We start from the raw sequence: 26,029 nt of genomic DNA, 5'->3' as shown, positions 1-26,029 counted from the left end.
TTTAAATAAAGTTCTCTTTATTGACAATTGTCTTTCAAAAAAAGACACTAAAAAAACACACATAGTAAGCAAAGAATTTCAAAGCTTTTGTGTTCCATCTACAAAAAAAGTAAAAAGTTCCAACATGATTTTTTTTTTTTAAATCACTGGATCTCTAAATGGAAAATATGCACCTGTGACAGTCTCTCTCTACCTCACACTTTCTCTGCACATCCATGCTCCCTGCATGTGTGTACACGTGTAAATAAATGCATTACATTTCACTCAGACTGGCTCTCTAACTAATGGAGGATGTGCAGTTCTGCGTTTAGCCTTAAATGATTCAGGGGCCAGGACATAAACAGTGAGGGCCTCACCCATGCCTCTCAAAAACTAAATGCTCTCAACCCCCTCTGTCTATCTCACGCTTTCCCAGAGCCTGACTGGGCATTCATATGGAGGCTTCTTTGGAGGCTCCCTCACAGAGAGACAGGTGGGGAGACGGTGCAATGAGCGGTGGAGGGGAGAGATGGGTGGAAAGACAAATACAAAGTGTAACAAACATAACAGACACTCACACAAGCAGTCTCATATATAAACACACACCTTTGAAAAGTTACATGAGGAAAAGTAAAAGAAAGACCATAAAAGGACTTCAACCCTGGGTACTGTTTTGCTTTATAGCCGTTTGGAGACGGAAAGAAAGAAGGGAGGTAGAGAAAGATTGTGGTGTAAGAACAGAGATTTTCGGAATTGGGGAAGTTGAGGGGTTATATAGCAGGTGTTATTTCTTGGCTTTTCCGCCCTTGGCTGAATTTCGCGGTGGGGTTACTGGACGACCCGAACCCATTCCACCTCCTCCTCCATAGTACAGCTTCTTATCGGCTGGTTTAAGGATCTGAGAGAGAGGAGAAACGTTCGTCTTTAGGACTTCCAAATATAGACACATCCACCTACAGAGTGAGTTCTTCAGTACATATAGTGAGCAAGACATAGTCACTGCATATGCAGAGTACACACCATCAGGAGATGATCTAATGCAAATCTACTGATGAAATGGACCGGATTCATTGCATCCAAGCATACTTTCTGCATGTGAAGAGGAACTAGAAAGCCTAATAATAAGGTAAAGGGTAAAAAAATAAATTAAAAAAAAGATGGGAGGAAAATAGCTTTTGTTCTCTTACCTGGAAAGAACACATGAGTGTTTCATCTACACTCATCATGGCTCCAGCATTATCAAACTCGCCACAGTAGTTAGGAGCAGAGAACAGAGTGACTAACTGTCTCTTAGCAAAAAACTCATAACCGTCCTCCACCACCTGCAAAAGAAAATATGCTTAGAAAAGGGGTTTCAATAACTATTGCTTGATTAGAAATTCATATCATTTTAAAATGTGTTAAAAATACAAAAAAGAAACCAAAGTTGAGCAAAATGTTTTCTTCAGACCCCTGGCTTAGTACAGTGTTTCTTTTGCAGTCTATTATTAACTCTTTCCCCGCCAAACACGGAATTTTCCGTGTTTTATGAAAAAACGCTTCCCCGCCAAACACGGAATTTTCCGGGTTTCCGTGTTTTAGGTGTTATACGGTAAGGAAGACCCCTGCGCATGTTTTGAAAGAGTACGCAACTCTTTGATCAAAGAAACAGACTGCGATTGTCTCAAACATGAAGAAGTGGAGTATTGAGAAGCTCAAAATATCAGACATATACATGCCTTTTTCTCAGCTTTTTGTCTGAAATGTTGTTTTTTGACAAAACCTACCTCTGTTCAAGTCGCAATAAAAAAAGAACAAATGAAGATAAAATAAAATCGTTTTTTTTGCCTAAAAGCAGAGGCTCAGATCTTTATTGTGATATATAGCATCTTCATATATTCATGGAAGAAAATATTCTGCGGGCCATTAAAATTTAGCGAAAATCGTCAAAAACCCTGGCGGTGGCTGGCAACTTTTTTTTAAAAACGCTGGCGGGGAAAGAGTTAATGAGGCAATGCTATTTGGAATATCAAAAGTGCATTAAAGGATAGTTTACCCAAAAATGAAAATGTATCTCATTGTTTACTCGCTCATGCCATCTCAGATGTGTTTGACGTTTTTCTTCTGCTGCAAATATTTTTAGAAGACTATCTCAGCTTTGTAGGTCCATACAATACAAGTGAATGGTGACCAGACCTTTGAAGTTCTAAAAATGACATAAAGGCAGCATAAAAGTAATCCATATTACTCCATTGGTTTAATATGTCTCAAGTAGCAATATGATAGGTGTGAGAAACAGATCAATATTTAAGTAATGTTTTACTATAAATCTCCACTTTCACTTTCATATATTGTCCACATTCTGAAAGTGAAGATTTATGGTACGATATTCAGTAAAAAAGGACTTAAATATTGATTTATTTCTCCTCCACACTTGTCATGTTGCTTCTGAAGATATAGATTAAACCACGGGAGTCTTAAGGATTACTTTTGTGTGGACTTTTTGATTTTTGAGTATGATATTATTCCAAAAATATTTGTGTTCTGCAGAAGAAAGTCATGGGATGGCATGAGAGGAAGTAAATGACAGAATTTAAATTTTTGAGTAAATTATCTCCTTAAAGAATGCACCGGACATCCTCCACTGCCACAGAGCATATACTAACCTGATGTGCCCTGCATATTAGGTCCATGTCATGTTTGTGAAGGAATTTGGCCACCACATCTGCACCGAAGGTGAAGGATACACCACGGTCATTCTCTCCCCAGCCCAGCACGTCTTTGTCTGGATCAGCCCAAAGCAGGTCACACAGCAGCCCCTGGTCAGGCACATCCGTGGGCCGCATAACACGCCGCACCTGCTCCATTGATTGCAGATCTGGAGAGAGGCCTAAAGCAGAAAACACATACATCATGTTTTACATAGCAGTTTTGGGGCACAAAGGACTCCCCAAATGTTAAATAGCTAAACAGCATCCAATCACTGTGGGCTACCAAATAGCACACTGACAACACATTTAGAAACAGACAGGGATGAACCCCCAATTTTAGTAACTTCTAGGTTTTTTGAGTAATAATCAATTTAAAAGAGCTTCATTTTGCATGGCTTCAGTTGTAACCCTGATATGGCTAGATCCTATTAGCTGCTTTGAGCAAATCGGTAAGGACTTCTGGCCAATGTTACATCATCAGATTAATTTATGAGCCAATAATGTGTCCCCACCCACTTTTCAGATCATTCCGTTCACAAAGTGTGTGTGAGTGAGCTCATGTCGCTTTATGAGAATTATTTCAACATCTCTACACCTTGTGACATTGTTTTGGTGCTGATTTTAATTCAGGATCATCTGCTGTAAGTAACAATATGCCATTTCCCATTTTCTATGTTCAATGAGGAAATAATAGAAAACGCGACAAAAAACATCCATTTATGATACTTGGGGCACTCATTTTCGCGTATTACTTTATGAAACAAAAGAATGAGGAAAATAGCACATTGTTACTTACAGCACAGTTTTGCGATTAAACAAGCCCCAACACATGTCTAACACGGTGCATAGATCTTGAAATAATTATCACAGAGTGACTCGAGATGGCTAAAAAGACTGCGAGTGAAACAAATGTGCTTGCTGTATTTTACGAGATGAGATTTCTAAAGTTATGACAAGGATGCACGATATAATCGCTGGCCAATATTATTATTGACCAATAACGGGCAAAATCTAAATATCATCACAGTGATAATGGAAAAATCGGCAATATTTTTGCAGATAATTTGTTAGTTTATTTGCATGCGGCTGAGAATCTCTGATTGCCTGTAGCATCTTTCCTTCTGGTGAAGGCTCTGGCAGCATCGAGCAGAAGTGTGCGTGCACTCACACAGCATGTGTCAGTTAGAGCCAGACTGGTGTTGCAAAGCAGCCTTGTGTCTCTCTGTGAGAATATTTCAACCTTTTTATGTTATTTTGGAGCTGGTTTTAATCGAGATCATCTGCTGTAAGTAACGACATACCATTTCCCCTATTCTATTTGCGTTTCATGAAGAAAATGCGACAAAAACATGTTCGTACGTTATTGGGGGCAAACATAATTGCTTATTTTTTCATGAAACATAAACAGAATATGAAAAGTAGCATACCGTTACTTACAGCAAAGGATCACAATTACAACAAGCCCGAACACAATGTAACATGGTGCATAAAATAAAGCGATTTGATGGCAAAAAATGCTAGTTTGTGACAAACTAATTTGCTTGATATATTTTACAAATTGAGACTTTTCTAAAGGTATAACTCTATCTATATTCAATGTGTATGATGCTTTTACCCATTTACATTATGATTGAGATCACATTTCATAAATTCTACAATGAAACTGCCACAGATGAGTGCTTTAATAAGCGTCTTTGAATGAGACATGCGGGTCCACATTACGCACATAACACACAAACTAGCACTAGCATAAATATTGCACCATGTATACAGAGACTAGAGGCTTGTACTGTGTGTTTTGTGGTTTACTTTTCATTACATGCTGTTAATCACCTCATTTTGGTTTAATGGATTACTACATCTCTTAGAAGTTCATTATTCGGCCTTAAAGCGATTTATCAGGTTTACCGTAAAGTCTCAAAATAATACAAAATGTGCACAACAATTTAATCATGTTTATTGTCATTGATTTCTCATTCAAATCAGAATCTCCAATATAGGCACATTTCTGGTTCATGACGAACCTTAAATAGCAGTAGCTTGTAATTAATTAGCTAGCAGTTCCAGGTTAACAGATTAAAAATCAAAGCTTAAAATATATATTTTTTAAATTACCAGTTATCGGTCACAATGACCTGTGAATTATCGGTAACCGTATCTGCCCAGAAATTCCATATAGGTGCATCCCCCAGTTATGTCTCATGACTGTTTGATCTGTATAATGTTAACAATTCCCATTATGATCCCATAACGATCGGTTATCCGTATCTGTACAGAAATTCATGTAAAAATCTCTTTTAAAAAAAAAAAAAAAAGATACTGAAATTAAATCTAAATGTGCTGTCTGTGCCTAATCTCCCATGTACACTGGTGGCCAACAGTTTGGAAACATTTTCAGATTTTGCAGTTTCAGAAGGAAATTGGTACTTTAATTCACCAAAGTGGCATTCAACTGATCACAAAGTATATTCAGGACATTACTGATGTAAAAATCAGCACCATCACTATTTGAAATAAGTCATTTTTGATCAAATCTAGACTGGCCCCATTTCAAGCAGCCATCAATCCAACACCTTATCCTTGAATAATCATGCTAAATTGCTAGTTTGGTACTAGAAAAACACCTTCTTAACCCCAATGAGCATTTGTGGGATCAGCAAGACTGTAAGGTGCATGAGAAGTGCCCAATAGGACGGCCACATCTATGGCAAGTGTTACAGGAAGCGTGGGGGGAAATGTCACCCGAGTATCTGGACAAACTGACCGCTAGAATGCCAAGGATCTGCAAAGCTGTCATTGCTGCATGTGGAGGATTTTTTGATGAGAACTCTGTAGTAGTTTAAGAAGTTCTGAAATTTATTTTCAAATTGTAAAACTGATTTTTCATGTTATTAATGTCCTGACTATAAATTGTTATCAGTTGAATGCCACTTTGGTGAATAAAAGTACCAATTTCTGTCCATAAGAGCAAAATCTGTACATTATTCCAAACTTTTGAAATAAATTGCATCTTTATATGGGCACTCCATCTGTGCCTTTATGTTTACATTGTACCATAGTTCTATAAACACTGCATTTCCTTCTCCAAGCACACTATAATTCTAGACCAGATTACTTCCACCTCATCCGCAAACCATATTTCAGTACAAATTAAGTGAACCCTAAACCCCTGCTTGGAAAACAGCTTCAAATGAAACAATTTATGGTCTCCCAGTGACATGGTTATAAAACAGATATATTTTACTCCAAGTCAGCACTGGAGTTATGACAGAACATAAAATTACCATGGGGACAAAGGACCTCTGTCTGCTCTGCACTCACCTCCATGGCAACAGAAGATCTTCTCGTCTACAATGGCAGCCACAGGTAAACAGTTGAAACAGTCTGTGAAGGTCTTCCACAGCTTAATATTATACCGTCGCTTACCTGAAAAGATTGATAAAATCTTTAGGTGTCAAAAAAAAAAAGAAAAACTGCAGAATGTTCAGACATTTTTGACCAAAAAGGCTTAAATAAGCAGAGATTTCCTGATAAACAATACATTTCCCATCAATGGCGAAATCCAGGTTTAAAACAACTTAAAACATATAAAAGATGCTTAAGATCCATTTTTGATAAAAAAAAAAGAAAGAAATAAAACTGACTTTAACCTTAAGGGTTTATGCACAGTAGAAACTGTGTATGTCTATGAGAGGGTGGATGCAAACTCCTGAGCCGTGAAAAAGGTGAGAAAGTCATAGATGTCCCAGATGTATACTTTGTTGAATTGTTTGATGTTTAAGCTTAAAGTAACCCTTTCAAGTGATTTTAATAAGAAGTTTAGAAAATTTTACTGGACAATTTGGGCAAATTATCTTCGGAAAAGGTGACTGACTGAAAGTTGAATTGTTCGCATCGCTGTGCAAGTGTTAAATGTAGGTCTGAAAGAGCAGTAATTATCTTGATGCTTACACTCATCATAGAAGCCATATATACGGTTGATAGAGGCGCACTCATGGTTGCCACGCAGCAGGAAAAAGTTCTCAGGATATTTGACTTTGTAGGCCAACAGGAGGCAGATGGTCTCTAGAGACTGCTTCCCTCTGTCCACATAGTCCCCCAGGAACAAGTAGTTGCTCTCAGGAGGAAAGCCCCCATATTCAAAGAGACGAAGGAGGTCGTAGTACTGACCATGAACATCACCTGCATTAGAAAATTAGTCAGTCAGTAACTAAGATTTGAGGAGAAGCATTTTTAAAAAAAAAATTTCAGTACAGTAATTAAGAAAAGAGCTGATAACAATTTTTAAGAGCAGATAGGAAGTTTACACAAATCTGTCGACCTGACAATCAGGAAACTCTGAAGATATTCTGCAAGACAAGTTCTGATTTTGTATCATTTTATGCAAGTACGCACCCAGTTTTACCATAGGACATTTACTGAATGCTAATTATATTGTGGTGTTATAGCTGAAGTATGAACACAGGAGAAAGTATTTGTAACTTTTTCTATATCAGCTTAATAATTAGAGACAACTGTAAGTAAACTATTCAGGAGTAAATTTTCTTGAAATCTGTAAACACTGTTTCTCTGTGGTGCTATAAAAAAATTCTCTGTTTTGAGCCTCCAGTCTCAAGAGACAACAACATTGACTCAACCAATGGCGTGAGCTGGGGGCAGGACTATCAGTTTGTTTAATCAATGAAAGATGGGGCATTTTTAAAAAGCTATTACGAAAACATGGTTTCTTTTTGCAATTCCGTTTGGTCGCACTAGTGGCACAATATTTAATTCTCAAAATCGTGAAATAAAGTTTACGCTTAAAATGCACAAGTTCCCATATACATAAATCAGGCATATGTGGTATAGTCTGTGAGCTGTGTGTGAATAATCCTATGTAAAATAATAGATGTCCAGAACAAAATATGCGGTCCTGCAGGAAGAGCATGTTAAACAAATCATTGGAAATATATGTTAGCGACTATTAATGATAACATTTTATAAATCATCGCAAATGGGAGGATCTCAGCTTTCTAATGAGCTTGTAATCCACTCAGAGGCCGAAATATTCGATGAATTAATGAGGGTGGTGCATGAACTTAAAGTTGGACTGAATGTCTATGGAGGAGCACATCTCCAAGGGCTAGAATGCGTTATAGCACCACCTAAAAAGATCAGCATTTTTTGACAGAAGGTGATAAGTGGGAAAAAAAATCATTTCTAGTACCTTCTGCAATTTAGTGGAATATAACAAGACTATTTGGAGTGTAATGGGGTGAACAGTATTACAGGTTTACAAAGTTGAAGTTATTTTATTCTAATCATAAGGTTATAAACATATACAATATTATTTATGAATTATAGGAGTCTCTTATTCTGAAAACATGATCCCTTTTTGGCAATTAGTCCTCAGTATGTGTAAATGGTGAGCTTTTAAATTTGAGTGTGAAAATTGAAGCCCAAAAAATGCTCCAGATTTGAAAAGGTTAACAAACATTCAGAAGTAATTCGTTTATTAGAATCCCAGGAGACAAAACTGTGATTTAAAAATGGTTTATATTCTCTATTGCTACCTATTTTTTGCACATACTTGCAGCGAGACTGACAAAAGATAGTTCCAGTACAGAACATCCTTCCAAGGTCAAACATACTTACCGCAAATCTTGAGCGGTGCTTCCAGCTCCAGCAGGATTGGCTGGCTGAGGAAAATTTCCCGAGACTTGAGACAGAGGCCACGGATTTCATTCTCTGTCAGCTGTACATTCTTGCCTGGCCTAGAGCCTTTCACTGAAACAAAGAGGGGGACAAAATGAGTGCACACCAGGAAGCTAAAATGAAAAAGCGAATGTGACCGCTAAGAACCAGTTCCCATTCCAACAGGGTCTAATCAGTATATCGGCCCTTTTAAATAAAAAAGTAGGAAGAACCAGAGGATGAAAAACATGGCTCAAGAACACTCTGAAATTATGGGATGGACAGACTAGTGACTCACAGACGCTGGTGTACTCAAATACACTAACATGTGTCTCTACTGAAACATGCACCCCAACCGCACTAGACCCGGAGAAGGCATGTACAGAATTTAGCAGGTTTGTTAAATGCATTCCTTAGTGTTAGTCAAACATGCAAACACTGGCCACACAAACAGCTTTTAAAGAAATCACAAAAGGGGGCAAAGATCTTGCAACGCTCAGAGGGATTGCTGCCCATTGTCAAAGATCATGTGCAACTGAGCTTCAGATACAATAAAACATTTATGACAAACAAGGCAGTTACTAACATGGTTCAACAGATCCTGTGCTCATCCCTGCAGAAAAGAAACATAAAAATTGGAGCCCCAAAGATACTTTCTGGCACTCTGTGACAGAAGGCTTACAGGATCTAAACAGAGTGTTATTTTACACAACGCAGACCTACGGCACAATTCAAACATGCCCTTTTCGACTGGCTGCATGACACACTGATTAGAGAGTTCAGCTAGAAGCAACACAATGAAAGAGAATATGATTTCTACTGCCTCTTTGGACAGGGCAGCGCTGAAGCTTGGGGAAAATTAGTCTTTACTGACGTCTGGGAGGTCAATATGGCCAGTGTCCCATTCCAAACATCCCATGCGAAGATATACCACTTCTGATGTATTGAAACAAAATCTGTGACAGCCCTGCAGTCTCAATCGACATTCAAGTGCTGGCTTTAAAATATACATTCACATGGCTGGCTTCAAGCGAGAAAATATATCGAGCACATCCCAGTGACTCACGTAATCAGGCAGTTATGCAAGAATTTTGGAGATGCCTTATTTGTGAGCAGTCACAAAATCGATCAAACCAGCCTACAACTCTGAATAAATGTTTAAAACATGCAGTTTTACATAGATAAAACCTTCAAAGACACAAACACCCCTATGGCATTGAATGAATGTTAAGACATCACAATGCCCAATTCATACAAACTGAAATTTCTACCGCCAAAATGATTTCACGGTGCAGGATGAAAGAGTGGAAAAAAAGATCATGCTTACATCCACCCATCTCTAACTATAAAGATGCCACATTTAACCTGATGGTCTTCAGGAGGTAAACAGCTGCCTGACTATAGGTTTACTGACACTGGGAAGATATATCTGCACAGCTGTAAGGGCAAACCCTCCACCACCTTTAGAGAGCTCTTCTTCAGAATGCAAAAAATCCTTCTGTGTGCAGCTTTTTTTGTTAATATAATGTACAATTATCTTGACTTGTTTATTTTTTGTTTGCGTTTATTGTTGATAAATGTGTATTGTATGGATGCACCAAAACAAAATGTTTGTGCAAATACTACACCCGATAATTAAGAACATTGTTTCTCACTACCCTAGTTTCCATCCACTTTTCGTGTTTTGTTATCAAAAGTGAAAATGTTTGCGTTTCCATTCAAATGGGCTTTTATCGATGAACATCATGCATGATGACGTCATGCTTAAAAAAAAAAAAAACAATTGTCGCATAAGTTTTGGTTAATCGCAAAAGAAATCTGCCCTTAAGCCATTTCCATACAGAAATGTGTGTATATCGCCAACTGTGTACCTTCGCCCCCCAGATGTCCACAACTGCCCCCCCCCCGAAGTCTTTTTAAAATGAGACAATTGATTGAAATTAGCCAGCTTACTGTCATTTTAATTTCACAAATAAATGCAATAAGATGACGATTAATTGCAATCATAAGGGAGCAGTTGCCCTTATGATGGGACTGTAATGTTGGTCCTCATGTTGCATCTATTGTAGGTTGCCAACCGGCTCCAAATAGTGAGGGAAATTTTCGGTCTTAGTATAAGAGCCATCCCATTGATGTGTATATGCTATGTTCACAACTATTGAAGATAAATGCTGTGTAACATCAGGGTTTACAATGATACATTCCTGATATTCAATAGGCTATTTTGAAAAATCATCTTAAACATTGTCATCACAACTGCATTATGTCCAGCATATTTCTCCTGTAACTTAATGACCAACTGAATTTGACTGTTATTTAAAATTAATTTTACCATCATAAATGGAATTTACATTTTCTGAAGAAGCTCAGCAAATGCAATTGGAGGTAAAGGGGGTTAGATTTATACTATTTCAAATTTTCAAAAGCTATTTTTCTGAAAGTGAAGAACATTCTGAAAATGCCATTCAGCTTTTTTTTGTCTACAGAACAGGGTAAGGCTAATTTAAGTTTGTGTAAAGAAAAGGCAATTATATAGGCCTAACAATAAAAAATAATAAAATGAAAATAAATAAATAATATATAAATAAATAAATATATATAAATAAATATATATATATATATATTTGGTGATTTATTTCAATTTTATTGATTTAGGAAATGTATATCAATTTAAAGGGGTCATATAATGGTACATGCACTTTTTCAAGTTGATTGTACTGAAATGTGTACACAACCATCCTATTATGATAAAAATCCATCCAGTGTTTTTGTTTTAATCTCCTTATATATTTTCCCCTGCCGCAAATCGAGCCGTTCGACCGTGTGAAGTCACACGGTCGGACGACCCTCCCAGGATTGTTGATTGACAGCAGTGTTTCAACACAGACCCGCCCTCGCTCGTGAGCGAGCTGTCAATCATAGTCCGTCATCATTGTTGATACACTGGAGCAGAATGGCACCTAAGCGATTGTCGTGTTCTGTTCTTCGGTGTAATAACGAACACAGCAGTCATTTTGATGTTCCTAAATCTGAACCGCTGAAGACGCAGTGGCTGAGTTGTTTACGATGGGAATATTCCCCACGAGCAACGTCAATGCATTCATGTTTGCGCGAATCATTTTTCACCAGACTGCTTTATAAACGAGGGTCAGTATAAAGCTGGTTTTGCTAAGAAGCTGCTGCTGAAAAAAGATTCGGTACCAACTATTTATATTCCCTCTGCACCTCCAGAAGAAATAAGTGTAACATTTTATTAACCTTTATATTAATCTTTGCACGCTTCACAATGAATGTGGCTAATGTTTACACTCAGGGTACATTACGGCATGTTTTCCATAACATTACGACGTTCTCAATATAATTCATAATCCCACGTTTATAATGAACAACGCGTTATGGTTATTGTGTTATTAAAAACTGTGTACGCAGGTGTTTCAGTTAACATGGTAACACTAAGTTACACCTGGTTTACTTGTATGTTACTGATTAAGAAGTAATGTCAAAAAAACAGTTATAACTGCATGAAGATGAATGGTAACACAATACTGGCAAAATACTGTTTACATCTTGCAAATGCATATGATTCAAGACTATTAATACTCTGATGTTATCTGATCACTTATTTTTGCTTTCGTATAGGCAAGCACATCTGAAGAATTGGACATTGGACTCCGCGTGCGTTGTGTCAAAAACGCCCCCAGAACGGAGGGGCGGGGTGACCAAAGCTCATTATCATTTAAAGTCATATGCACTGAAATGGCGTGCTGAAAACAGAGCTGTTTTTGAGCAGGTAAAATTAGTGTTTTCTTAAAATACTAATGAGAATTTTTAATAAAAGTATATTACAAAGTTTTCATTTAGACCCTAAAGATTCATATTAACTTGTACAAAAATGGCATTATATGACCCCTTTAATACAGGGAATTTTGCCGGCATTTAAAAAAAAAGCTAAACAATAACTTGATAGAATTGGGCTATATGTTAGTGTTCCAAAATAGCTCACTAAACCATTTCTCCTAGTAATGCAAATAAATTTTTAATTTAAAACATCTTTGTGCACAGAAATATGTTTTTTTTTTGTATTGTTGGCTAATGCCGTGACTGCCGTCTATTATTTTGAATGGTGTGGAAAATAAACTTTTTTGTTAATGAATAAACAGATGGCTACCGCAATTACATTAATCGCAAAGAGTGGCGATTCGTTTGTTCTCTGTGCACTTGTTGATGACAGGGGCGTGATATGAGATATTTGTGTTGGCACTCCAGGAAGTGTCATGATGCAGACTTGTTTGCAGCATCAGATCTGTTCAGGTATGCCGTTAAAACCAATCCAGAACATTGCTTCACATACAATAAATTAGCTTTCAAGAATATATACCTTGTCGTCATGATTATCACAGGCTAATTGGTGTAAATTATGTTGTGACACTAAATTGCCAATTTTCTTGAGTGTTTCCAAACCAGTTTTTCATGACATTTGAAGTATCGAAATGGAAAAATATTGTGTCGACACTTGTGAAATTTTAGCAATAATTTGCATTTTTATCAGCTATATTGGTATTTTGATGCACTACACTTTTTGTTGCAACTCCAAATAACTCCAGTATGGTTCGCTGCTGATATGAACACAATCGTACAAAATCACAGAAGTGAACTGCATTTAACATATAATTTGTATCTCTGCAGGCTCGCGATCGCAATTATTATGGTATAATGAATTTCTCCTACCTACTTGTGTCCAAACAGATTATATAGACTGCCTTCAGATTAGTCACATCTCTTCCAATGTATCCACAGGCTCACGGCAAACAAACGCTAATATTAATCACATCATTGCACATTCAATCCATCCGCAGGAGACAAACACAAGTGTTGTTTTGAGCATGGCAAGCTTTCTTGGTAAATCCAAAAAGTCAAACTTTAATACTTCACTTAACACTGTCTTCTCCAGTTGTTACTTAGATACAGTGGTAAACAGCTGCCGCTTGTACTCACATTGATGTAATCGGACCACGGTTCGGACTAGGGATGGGCACGAGTAGTCGAATACTCGAGTATTTGTTCTGCAATAATTATTAGAATAGTAAAAATACTATTCGAATTTCGCAAAGTTTTGCTTTGCTGGCCATACAGTGAGATGCATGTTAAATCCTGAACACAAAGGAAAACTCGTAGTTATAACAAAATGCACAGGGTGGCGCTGTTGAGTGTGAACACAAGTTGATCACATTTGATGAGCAAACAGTTCTGTCAGTACATTCAGATGGGAAAACAAAAAGCGGGTTATTGCGAGAACGTGGCTTACTGCAAGAGAAAGCTGGGTTCCTGTTTAAATGTACTGAATAAGCGGTGTACACTTTACTCTCGTATATGTGCAGCTCATCAGAAAGCAGCAACCCTGTAGCAACGTAAACCCTGTGACGCTTCTGTAAACGGCAAATATGGAATCCAAGACTTTGCTAGCTGATGTAAGGAACATTCAATCATTTAAACTGGTGTTTATAAATGACTATAGTTTAAAGAGCAAGTGGATATGCTTGTTTAATCAACAAAAGCATGATACAACATAAAAATAACCATTACATGTTAAGTGTTTATATTAGTCCTGTACGTTAACTGCGTAACTTAGTTGTTTCTTTGTCTTCGCGCGAGCTTAAATTCTATACTTTTTTGTTTTCACGCATTGCGTTTAAATAATTAAAAAAACAAACAGGACATAATAAGCTTGTTTCTGATATAATTAGAAGCTTGTTTTTTTTATGGTGATGCAAACTTTATGAATAAAGAATTTATTTTACTATGTCTCTTTCTCATTTAATATCTTCATTTAAATAGAATATTCTAATATTCTTGAATATTTAAATACCAAATTATTGCTGAATGCCCATCACTACTTCGGACAAATAATGAGATGTGAACAGAGAACAGAGGGGCCAGCGGAGGAAACGAACTCTGGTTCGGTCCAAGCAATCGAACAAAGTGTGAAAGCACCATAAAAGCCCAGATATACTTTATATGAAATCGAAGAACGAATGGGTGATGTCATTTACAACAAAATATGGCCAAAAAGACTGGTTGTTATGTTTGTAACAACCTGCCTGGGCAAACTTTTAGGAAAACTTCTAACTGACTGCTTAAGATATTCTCACTGCCATTGGTCCACATCATTGGTAGGTGTGATCTGGAGCTCCACCTACCTTGACACGACAGCTCAATCTGTTTATGTTGTTCAGTCAGTAAAAATTATTAAACATGAACTCACCGGAGTGCAAAGTTATTAGCAAGCTTTTGCAAGTTTACCTACATCTGTATGATTGTTCATGTATAAAAACGTACCACAACCATGTCCTGCAATTTTGTTTTGTTTAATTAGTCCACAAAAGGAATCAGATCTAGTCAAATAATATTAAGTGTTCATTCCCTCATGTGCCATCTGAAGTGAAAGCCATTCACATATCTACCCTATGTATCATTATTTTGTCTTTATTCTGCACATTAACACTTTTATAATCTCATATTTGAACTAGTATCGGTGTCATCATAAATTAAAATAAGTATAATCTGTGCATATTATGGCCGCGTATAGCATATGCTAGTGCATCAGTATCATGAATTAATAATGTATACAAGACAAATGAAAAAGATTCTACAGCATTTATATAATTTTAAATCATCAAGTGGTTAAAACAGCTTCTTTTACCGACCTCATTTGAATTCTACTCATAGAATGAGGCATAAAGTCATTGAGAAAACATGTGACTTTAACATTAGTTTTGCTGCGCGTCCTAATATTTAAATGATCCTCTAAAGGCCTCCTACAGCGGTGTGGCTGGTGTCTGAATGTTTGGAAACAGTATACGGTTGCACGGCTGTTTAGAACTTCTTTTTACCTCTGAAAGAAGAATGAATAAGAACTTTTCTGGAAGTATATTGGGGCCTTAAGACAATACTTACCAGTTAAATTAAAATGGCCTTTTAATGTTGACAAAATGCATTGAAAATGTTAAAAGATTAGAACCTTGCTTTATATATTAAAAATATAAAATGTTCATATGATGTATATTATTCATTTTATAGCATTGATATTAACAATCTTATGTATGCATATATGCATATATATAGATATATATACATACATACATACATACCATATATTATGCATATTTATTATTACACACTTATTAAAACGAATTCATATGTCAGAGAAAATACATGTATATGTAAGATGGAGCTCTTCAGAAATGTTAAAGCATTTTTCTTCACCCGGAGTTATTCTGGTAATGTTACACAAAACATGTTTGCATTTATTTATACTCTTTTGTGCTGTATTATGACTAAAGAGTAGGGCTGGGTGATAAAATGATATCAATATTCATCATGATAAAAAATTTAAAAAAACTCTACGATATCGATGATAAGCTTTTGAGTAATTTTCGATATTTAGCCTGTGTTCTACATCTAGACATGCGTGTTGATAAAAAACAAGCAGTTTGGCTTTCTTGTCGTATGTTTCCACTGGCGCGTGCTGCACTCAATTGATAAACTCTATAAAATATTTTCATAGGACATCCCTCAGACACCACTGCATTGGCGGTGTCTGGGCCCCCAATGCAGTTTTGTAAAGAATATTTAGACTCTTTGTTTTCTCTTCGTTTTAGGAAATAAAAAAATAAAAAGTCAATGTGCAAATGTAATTCAATATCGTGATAAATGTCAAATGATATGAAAAATATATTTTTGCCATATCGCCCAGCCCTACTTAAGAGGGAGCACCAAGACATGAAAGGTGGCAAAATATATTGCTCCAACATTGTGAACGTAAAGAGATGCTGCACAATTCCATTGGCATGTCAAATTAAAAGGTTTAAAGATCTGTAAAAATGTTAAAGTCAACAAAAGTGTGTGGGAATTTCCAGCAATATGAATGTGGAATAGGCGGAAATTATTAAAAGTGTGCGCAACACCCACAATCCTGCTCCGAATTTCAGGCCCTGCCAAATTTACCTGGGGAACTACATTTGGTTTTCTCTCTTGCCCTGCAGTGAAGATTAAAAGAAAACTGACTTTGACTTCCACATTGTGGAACAACCACTTCAGGTTTTTATGACCGATACTGACATTAAATGTCTTTCAGTTCCATTTAACAATGGAATGATAAGCAAACAACAAATTAGACAATGAGCCGCATGTGTGCAAATGGTGCCACCAAATAGCAGGGTGGGGTCACTAAAATGAAGGCCTTTAAGGTTTCCAGCAGCTGATGAGTGATCCGAGGGCCTGGACATTGATCGGAAGCCCGATGGCTCAGCCGATGAAAAGTAGGTATAAATAGGATCCTGCCGCTTGTCACTTTAAACCCAGATTAAGGCCAGCTAAAGCCCTGACAGCACTTGCTCTAAAGTTAGTCACGGGGCCAATAAGCATCACAGAGCTTAGACCTAACACAAGGGTGAGAGTGGACCTAGTTGATAAACAACCAAACAGACCACTCAAACTATAACCAGTAGGTGTGCCAAGTTAGTTATGCCAAATTCCAATAATAACAATAAAGAGAAGGCAAAACGGAAAAGAGTCCAACCATATACAAGGATAGGGGTGTACTCATATATATATATATATATATATACATACACACACTCACCTAAAGGATTATTAGGAACACCTGTTCAATTTCTCAATGCAATTATCTAATCAACCAATCACATGGCAGTTGCTTCAATGCATTTAGGGGTGTGGTCCTGGTCAAGACAATCTCCTGAACTCCAAACTGAATGTCAGAATGGGAAAGAAAGGTGATTTAAGCAATTTTGAGCGTGGCATGGTTGTTGGTGCCAGACGGGCCGGTCTGAGTATTTCACAATCTGCTCAGTTACTGGGATTTTCAGGCACAACCATTTCTAGGGTTTACAAAGAATGGTGTGAAAAGGGAAAAACATCCAGTATGCGGCAGTCCTGTGGGCGAAAATGCCTTGTTGATGCTAGAGGTCAGAGGAGAATGGGCCGACTGATTCAAGCTGATAGAAGGGCAACTTTGCCTGAAATAACCACTCGTTACAACCGAGGTATGCAGCAAAGCATTTGTGAAGCAGCAACACGCACAACCTTGAGGCGGATGGGCTACAACAGCAGAAGACCCCACCGGGTACCACTCATCTCCACTACAAATAGGAAAAAGAGGCTACAATTTGCAAGAGCTCACCAAAATTGGACCGTTGAAGACTGGAAAAATGTTGCCTGGTCTGATGAGTCTCAATTTCTGTTGAGACATTCAGATGGAGTCAGAATTTGGCGTAAACAGAATGAGAATATGGATCCATCATGCCTTGTTACCACTGTGCAGGCTGGTGGTGGTGGTGTAATGGTGTGGGGGATGTTTTCTTGGCACACTTTAGGCCCCTTAGTGCCAATTGGGCATCGTTTAAATGCCACGGCCTACCTGAGCATTGTTTCTGACCATGTCCATCCCTTTATGGCCACTTTATGGCCACCTCTGATGGCTACTTCCAGCAGGATAATGCACCATGTCACAAAGCTCGAATCATTTCAAATTGGTTTCTTGAACATGACAATGAGTTCACTGTACTAAAATGTCCCCCACAGTCACCAGATCTCAACCCAATAGAGCATCTTTGGGATGTGGTGGAACGGGAGCTTCGTGCCCTGGATGTGCATCCCACAAATCTCCATCAACTGCAAGATGCTATCCTATCAATATGGGCCAACATTTCTAAAGAATGCTTTCAGCACCTTGTTGAATCAATGCCACGTAGAATTAAGGCAGTTTCGAAGGCGAAAGGGGGTCAAACACAGTATTAGTATGGTGTTCCTAATAATCCTTTAGGTGAGTGTGTATATATATATAAACTATGCATACACAGTACACAACCAAATAAACCACTCAAACTATAACCAGTAGATGTGCCAAGTTAGTTGTGGTAAATTAGGTGTACTAAATACTTTAAATAAGAATAAAGAGAGATGGTAGTATAGAGAACAGTTCAATCAATCAAATTAAATTAGTTAAAATGTCTAGCATCTAGCAGTCTCATGCAATGGGGAAATGACAGAAAAATTCCATCACACGTTTAATCGGTTTGGCAAACAGACAGTCGTCACACAGACGTCCATGTGTTTTTGTTTAATCACTTCAGGTATTTAAGAGGTGATACCCTTTACACTTAATCCACTGAAGGCAATCAGACAGAGGGAAAACCTGAGGAAGAAAACAACCATTTAACTGACACCCCACATCAGCATGAAGTGTCAGCAGACATGGGCCAAAATAGCCAAAACAACAACAACGAACCAAAAGCACCAGTCAATGTGCAATGGCTTCTTTCGTGTCACCTGTAATCAGTATGATTGATTTTCCATTGGCTGACCATGAGGCTTCAGGCACAACTGTGCTGGTGTTACAGAACTGAAAGGATCTAGACTTATGAGGTGGAATTTCTCAATTCCAATGAGCAAGTGTTGGGATCAAGAGAAAATGGTACCACCTGTCAGAATAGGCACCGCAGTGCTCATTTAAAAGGAAGTTATGTAACATACTTGAATTAATTAATTCTAACCTATATGAACAGTAACCAAGTAAAAAATAAACTTTAGAAAACTCCCTTTCAGATTCTGGTAGGTTAACAGTGCTTCAATCATCTTGTTGAGAGGAATTTGTCTGCAAACAAACAGTGGTTGACAATGACAGCAAGGTCAGAGTGAAGAAAGCAACCACACTGGATAAAATAGCACAGCAAAGAAATAACTAAATTATTTAGCTTACTGTTTTTGTATGTATTCTGAGGATAATGACTAGAATTGTTCTTCATCACATACACAAATATTTTATATATATATATATATATATATATATATATAATTACTATCTAATATTGTCAGATTCAACCTGAATAACAACCACCAAAAACCTGGAAGACCCAAAAAAAGAGCCTCAAGAGAATCAGGACTTTGGATGAAAGCATCAAGCTCATAGAGGGAAAAGGACAGAAGGATTACATAGGGAGATTTAAATACAACTATTATCAGGCTTGTTTATTATTTTTTGTGCTTTGCCGGCAAAAATCAGGTTTACACAACAGTGTTGCCAACAAGACCCAAAGCCAAAAGGGCCCAGTATATGTGGAAATCAGGTTTCTTTGTTTGTCTGCATCTATTGCATGTATTGGACTTGGACTTGAAACCTAGGGGCATGGATGCAGCCTCATTTAAACACTACTTTTCAGTTCTCAGTGTCATTGTAGAAATTCACGATTCACAGTCAGCCATGATTAATTTACTCCATGAGCACAATTGTCCAATAACAGGCCAGTTACTGAGATTAAGGGTGTAGTATTCGGCTGGTCAGGTGATCCTTTATCTTATGAAAATTTTCTTCTTGGGACCAAAAAAAAAACAGACAAGGAAAGAAACATACTTTCAAGTAGCCAAAATAAAATTTGAATTATGTTCAGTTGTAGCATAAGCAGTGCAGAACAAATAACATAAGAGCATCAGTAACAGCGATGCCTCACTAATCATGACCTTACTCTATGCTTCCTTTGCAAAAGGAAATGGCTGGAAAGATGGTACATATTTTGCAAAAGGCCTAAAGCATTACTGTGATTTCAGACCAGAGACATTGAGAGCGTCAAATTGACAGGAAGTCATTTATTTTCTATGACAGCCAGCATTTCTCGGTGGCGAGTCTTGGGCGGTGTGGGCGTCAGAGGAAAGTTCAAGTGCAGCCAACATTATGGTAATGAGCTTTGACGCGGTTTGGCAGCAACCTATTGGAATATAGAAGTGCTCCGCTATAGCGAAGTCTAGAGAACACAACGGTGTAAACTTTGGTTCCCACCAAACATTAGTTCCAAAGACAAAATGGAGGAGAAACTGATTATTGCCATGGCGGGTTTCCCCGTAATATATGATCTGTACGTGTTTGCTTACAGGGATATAAATAAAATTAAAAAACTATGCGTGGACAAAGGTGTCTGAAATTGTTGGTGTGCTGGGTGAGTTGATGAAGTGGATATTATGGTTTATATAATATTATATTAAAATATTTCATGAGGATATAGCCTACGCTACTTGTGATATGTCGTCAAAAAGATACCGGTCGACATGTCTGGATGTTTTGTGGCCCCTTTAAATATAGTTCACAAATCCAAGCACTCAACGAACGTTGCTGCCTATTTCAAATACGTCAGAGCATCCACGAATTTTCGATAGCGTTGTTGGCAGGGCAGCCAGAGCGAATTTTGACGCTCTCGCCGCCTCTGGTCTGAACGCACGGTTACTGTTATGCAACACACATACTTGATGTGCTTCAGATATTTGATAAACTGCATATCTGTACTATGATTCACAATGTTTACCCTCAGTAAGAATCTGTAAATACTAAGTAAAAAAGGCACTTTTGTAGCTACAATGGCATGAGTGCAGCATCTACCAAAAGTATTACAAATACAAGTAGTCCCAATTTGTAGTCCCAAAATGCTACATCCTCACAGGTTATGAATCCCCAACGCATCCAATATCAAACTGTAAAACAAAACTGCAAAAAAAAAAAAAAAATTACTTTTGAACAACTGCAGTTGATACAACAAAAATTATTAAAAGGCTTTTCAGCAATTCAGTATCAGGATGACTGACTGGTGTTCATTCGGTTGACAGAATACGAAAAGCAATTATAAGGCTATTAGAAGTCAAACTTGCAATATTGGCTTGGTCTATAAAGCCTGGACATTAAACAAAACATGTCTTCAAGACCTTGTAATTAAAAACGAAGTCCCTAAACAAGCAAACCAAACTACCATAATTTAGCTTATGGCAATACGTGTTTTCAGGATTCCTTATCAAAAGGGCTACAATATTTGCAGTCAGTGTCTCTGGAAATAACTAAGCCTTAAGATTAGAGATGCACAGATATGAAATGTTTTGGCCGATACCGATTTTAACAAAAGCCAATAGGTTGATATCAACAAAAATATATGTATTTCTTTTTTTTTGGGGGTAATTTGGCATGCCCAATGCACTCCAATTGCTCATGGTGGCATAGTGACTTGCCTCAATCCGGGTGCCGTAGCATGTGTGAAGGCATCCATGCACAACTCACCGCACGCCCCACCAAGAACCACATTAAAGTGACCATGAGGAGGTTAACCCAACGTGTCTCTACCCACCCTAGCAACCGGGCCAATTGGTTGCTTAGGAAGCCTGACTGGAGTCACTCAGCAAGCCCTGGATTCGAACTTGCGACTCCATGTGTGGTAGTCATCGTCTTTACTTGCTGAGCTACCCAGGCCCTCCCGATACAGATATTGTTTAATTAACTTAATCTGCAATCAGATCATTGTTTTACATAGGAATTCATCCAAAATGTATAAAGAGGTAAAAATACCTTTTCACGCATCAATAATCAGAAGATTTTCCAGATGATTATCGATATATATTGGTATTTTTCCAGATATAAAATAGGGCTGCTCATTGCACAAAGGTCTTTGTGTTTTCAAACATATTTCTCAACACAACTTTGGTAAAGTGTGACCAGCAGGTCAAATTAAAGGGGATTACAATTGTTTTTTGTAATTAAATTAAAGGGGGTTGCACACTACAGGCATCTGGCAGAGGACTTTTCTATGAAGGTACACACGCCGCCAATGCTCAGCATCAAAATTCTGCAGTGCCACAGAGTGCAACTCGCTTAGTTTTCCATTAAATTCGACCCAAAATCATTATATAAAAGGACACAGATTTACTCTAGCCATCACTGGATGATTGAGTACATGTATCGTTTATATAGCCTACACAATTTATTTTCACATATATAACATTTCCGATAGCTCAGAAGTCAAAATCTGCTTGTTTAAAAATGTTTTGAATGGTTCTGTTCATCATGTAGCCTGGATAATGCCACTTAATATATTCTAATTAGTTACAGTAATCCTATTGCTTTTGATTTTAATTAGAGACGGGGCATCCCTGGCTGAAATGAAAGTTACCCAAAAAGCTTAATTGAAGTGGACATACATGTATAAATGAACATCTGTACACTGATCACTCAAACACCAGCAACCTAGCAGACATTAAATGAACCCTTGCCCAAGTATTCCGTATCATGACAGCCATATCAAGCAGGCTATTTTCTCGCTGACAAAGATTGAACAAATTAGTGTAAACTGGTTGGCTAGCAACTGATAGTAGACTCCACTTCCTCCGACTCAAGAGCTGCTATTCAGGTTGTTCTCGGGCACACAAAATATGACGTTTGTACTAGAGAACACATACAATGCACACATTTCTATACAAATATATTGGCTTATCTTCCATATCTCAATACAAAAAAAAAATCACTTAATATTTAAAGATATGTGACGACGTTCTCACCTTCCAGGAGACGCTGTATTATGGAGTCAATGTTTAATTTGTCCGGCTCCGCCATTTTAGTGGATCTTTTTCGCGTTTATTCAAACAGCTCGGGACTGCCGTTTTCGATATTCTTGGTGATTTGTAAATAATAATAAGGCCCAAATCTAAATAGGCAGCGTGTATAAAATATATCGTTATGGAAATGTGAGTTGACAGGCTATATTTCCTTTGTCGTTTGGTTGGTCGCTAGCTGCTAACGCCGTTAGCCTGATGGCGCGAGCTAATGCCTACCCGTATTAAACACCAACCAGGAAACGGTTAGAAAGATACAAAAAAAGCCAAAATATAACCCTTCAAGATTTCTTTAGATTCCGTTTATGCCTTACGATCAACTAAAATATTCAGAATGCCCCCTTTTTCCGTGTCCTCACAACCCCCCTTCTCTCATCGTCTACGGAACTTTAAAAAGGACCGTGTTGTTGAAGAGCAAAATCAACGGAGGTTGGTAGGGCCAGCCTCCTTTTGGAAAGCCTTGGAGATTATTGGATTACATCTCACATTTGAACTGAGGATCTGGTCATTCATTGGCTAATGTCCACAGAGCTCTCTTTTTAATGCCGCGCCCCCGAGTTGTAAAGTAATGACGTCAATCAATTGAAAAATGGGGAGCGGTGAGAGGATGTTCGCGTATTATGAAATTGCTGGCGCTTATAGTGTACTTTAAGTTTCTGGGAGTATACAATTATGACAACTATTGGCTCAAGGATACTTTCACATTTGCAGGAACATTAACCAGTTTTCTTCGTATTTCTTTCATCTTCAGGGTCATTATCTAACACACCAGTGTCCTCTATTGATAAATTAATAAAACTGCACAAGCACATCCGCATCTCTTTGAGATTTACCCTGCATACAAAACGGGATAAATCAGCCTCCGAAGGGCACTTTGAAGGGGGAGAACAATCATTAAACTGAATTTCCAAAGAAAATGGCGTAGCCTATCAAGTAAATTTCGAATGACCCTTATTTTTGAACCCCACACCTTTTAGGCCTTCAAATCTGTCACAGTGGACGGTAACGTCCTCGAAGGGATTATCACGTCTGAATGTAACGCACCCATACTGGCCTGCTTGAACTGCACTCGTTACACATTTTTGCTTCTTTTCATTAACAAACGCACGTGGGTCATTCCAAGCATTTGGTGCCATTTGAGTCCCCATGACATAATGTGGTATATTTTGTGTAGAAATGGGATAATACTTGTTTCTAAATGTTCATCTTTCATAGTTAATCCCCCTCTACCATAGAACACAGTAATATGTACCCAGGATTAATTAATAAAAAATAATTACTCTGATTTTAGGGCAAGTAGGCATGTCCCCAAGTACGATGGCATAACTTCAGTCACAAATATAAGTACCGTAATAAAAATCAAATGAATTCAAATTTTTTCAATGTATATTTTCTGTTATTAATATATTTTTAATGCTTAAAGTCTTTAAAATATGTTGTGTCCCTGAATTGAATGTCCCCACTGTTACTCTACTCACATGGCTCTCAGAAAGTCAAATATTTTTTGGCAGCAAACTATCTACAAGAAGTAGAGTAGTATCACTCCTTAATTCACCCTTTTTTCAATGTTTTAGAATGAGTCACTGATGTGGTAAGGCATAACGTGTCCACTCTGTTATGCTTATTTGTAGTGGAAATGGATAATTGTTTGTAATTTTGAAAATATTGATAATATTAATAAACAGGTTCAAAATCTTCCTCAGTGATCACTGTGCACTAGCTTGTTGTTCATCACATGAGTAGCAACGGCAGACTTTAGCATAAAATGTCCCTCCTGTTACTGTCCACCCTGTTACTGTTTTGCAGAGTAACAGGGTGGACATATTGTATCAGATTGGAGGTTAAAGCTAGATAAATAAGTGTTTACAGCATGTATTGGTACTTATAATTAATCTATTTTGCATTTATTTGTTATATACATTCAGGAAAGAGAATCATAAATGGTATGTATGTATTTGTCAGGAAATGGCGCCTAGATGGCACGTCGTGATGCAGACCCTGAAAGAAGGCACATATACCTCAATAAAGAGTAGGAGAGGTGGAGAAAGGATAGAGAGGAAGGAAGAAAAAAGAAAGTGTTAGAGCTCCGTGAAAGACAGTCCGGGGCACTTGTAACCGTTTACACAATTTACTGCAAACACAAACGGTCTGAATATGGACCAGATCTATCAGAAGATTAGATTCGCCTACTGAAAATAAGGAGCACACAACAATAATGACTCACCCAGACATTGTATTAAGTTCAGCTGAATATATATATTTTAACCTTATTTATACCACATTACTGGAATGCATAACATGGAAGTAGGAAATAAATGAACAAAAAAAAACACAAGTTTGTGTAGAAAAATTAAATAAACATATAGAATAATTTTTCTTATGCCAATTGTATTACCCTTTGAATTTGATTTCTTCTAGGTATTATTCTCTTATTAGTTTCAGTTTAATATATAGATAGATACCTGTGAACCCACTCCAATGATACTCTTGAGTTTAACTTTTGAATAACAATTTTACGGGAAAAAAAAAATATTATCTTAGTAGGTAAATTCACTTGTTTGGTATTTCTTTCAATTTATCCAATACATTTCCCCATTTCAATTTGTGGAAATAAAAATAAAATAAAATGACAAGAACAACAATACAAATAAAAGAAACACAAATTAAATCTGAATAATTTCACATATGATTTCCTTTTTTTTTACATAAACTTAGATCCCAGTTTCAAAATGGGTTCTGTGAATCAGTCTTTTAATTCTTAATTCACAACTTTGTGAATATGGCTGAAACCACTCAGTCTTTCTTCTGAAATCCTCCAAAAGAACCAGAGAAATACAGGTGTATGTGTTGTTGGTTCAATTTCCTACCGTCCAACTCGGCAACATCAATGTCACTCAATTAAAGCTTGATTTTAGATCCTAGTGGCTCGCCAGTCCCAACTCCCTCCACGACACGGGAATTTGGACAATTCTGGAAGTCCAAGAACTTCACTTCGGTGAACGTCACTTCAATGCAACCTTGGCTCATCAGCACACAGTATTCATCAGGCAGGAGATGATGAAACCAAAAAACAATAAACAGAAAGAAACAAACACACACACAAAAAAAAAACCTGACCAAGACCACTGATGAACTTGAATATTTTAACTCCAAAAGAACTCAGATTTCCATTGATCTTTTGCTCAAACATCTCCTCAAAGTTACACTCTCATTACAAACTCTTTCGCTCTTCATAAAACAACTGGTTAATG

The 26,029-nt window shown here is 37.4% G+C and overlaps 1 protein-coding gene across 1 annotated transcript; it reads right to left on the bottom strand.

Moving 5' to 3' along the window:
- On the bottom strand, positions 1–23,197 carry ppp1caa (protein phosphatase 1, catalytic subunit, alpha isozyme a). Its single transcript, XM_052139257.1, has 7 exons — positions 22,725–23,197; positions 8,304–8,435; positions 6,621–6,851; positions 5,991–6,095; positions 2,625–2,848; positions 1,167–1,301; positions 1–877 (listed from the first exon to the last, which is right to left on the bottom strand). The coding sequence occupies exons 1-7, from the start codon at positions 22,777–22,779 to the stop codon at positions 764–766; spliced, it is 996 nt and encodes a 331-aa protein (XP_051995217.1). The 5' UTR covers positions 22,780–23,197; the 3' UTR covers positions 1–763.
- Between the last annotated feature and the right edge of the window lie 2,832 nt (positions 23,198–26,029).

The sequence above is a fragment of the Xyrauchen texanus genome, chromosome 12 (assembly GCF_025860055.1).
Source record: "Xyrauchen texanus isolate HMW12.3.18 chromosome 12, RBS_HiC_50CHRs, whole genome shotgun sequence".
Taxonomy (NCBI): Eukaryota; Metazoa; Chordata; class Actinopteri; order Cypriniformes; family Catostomidae; genus Xyrauchen; species Xyrauchen texanus.
The sequence above is the reverse complement of the archived record's forward strand: the minus strand, read 5'-3'. Positions and strand labels throughout refer to the sequence as shown.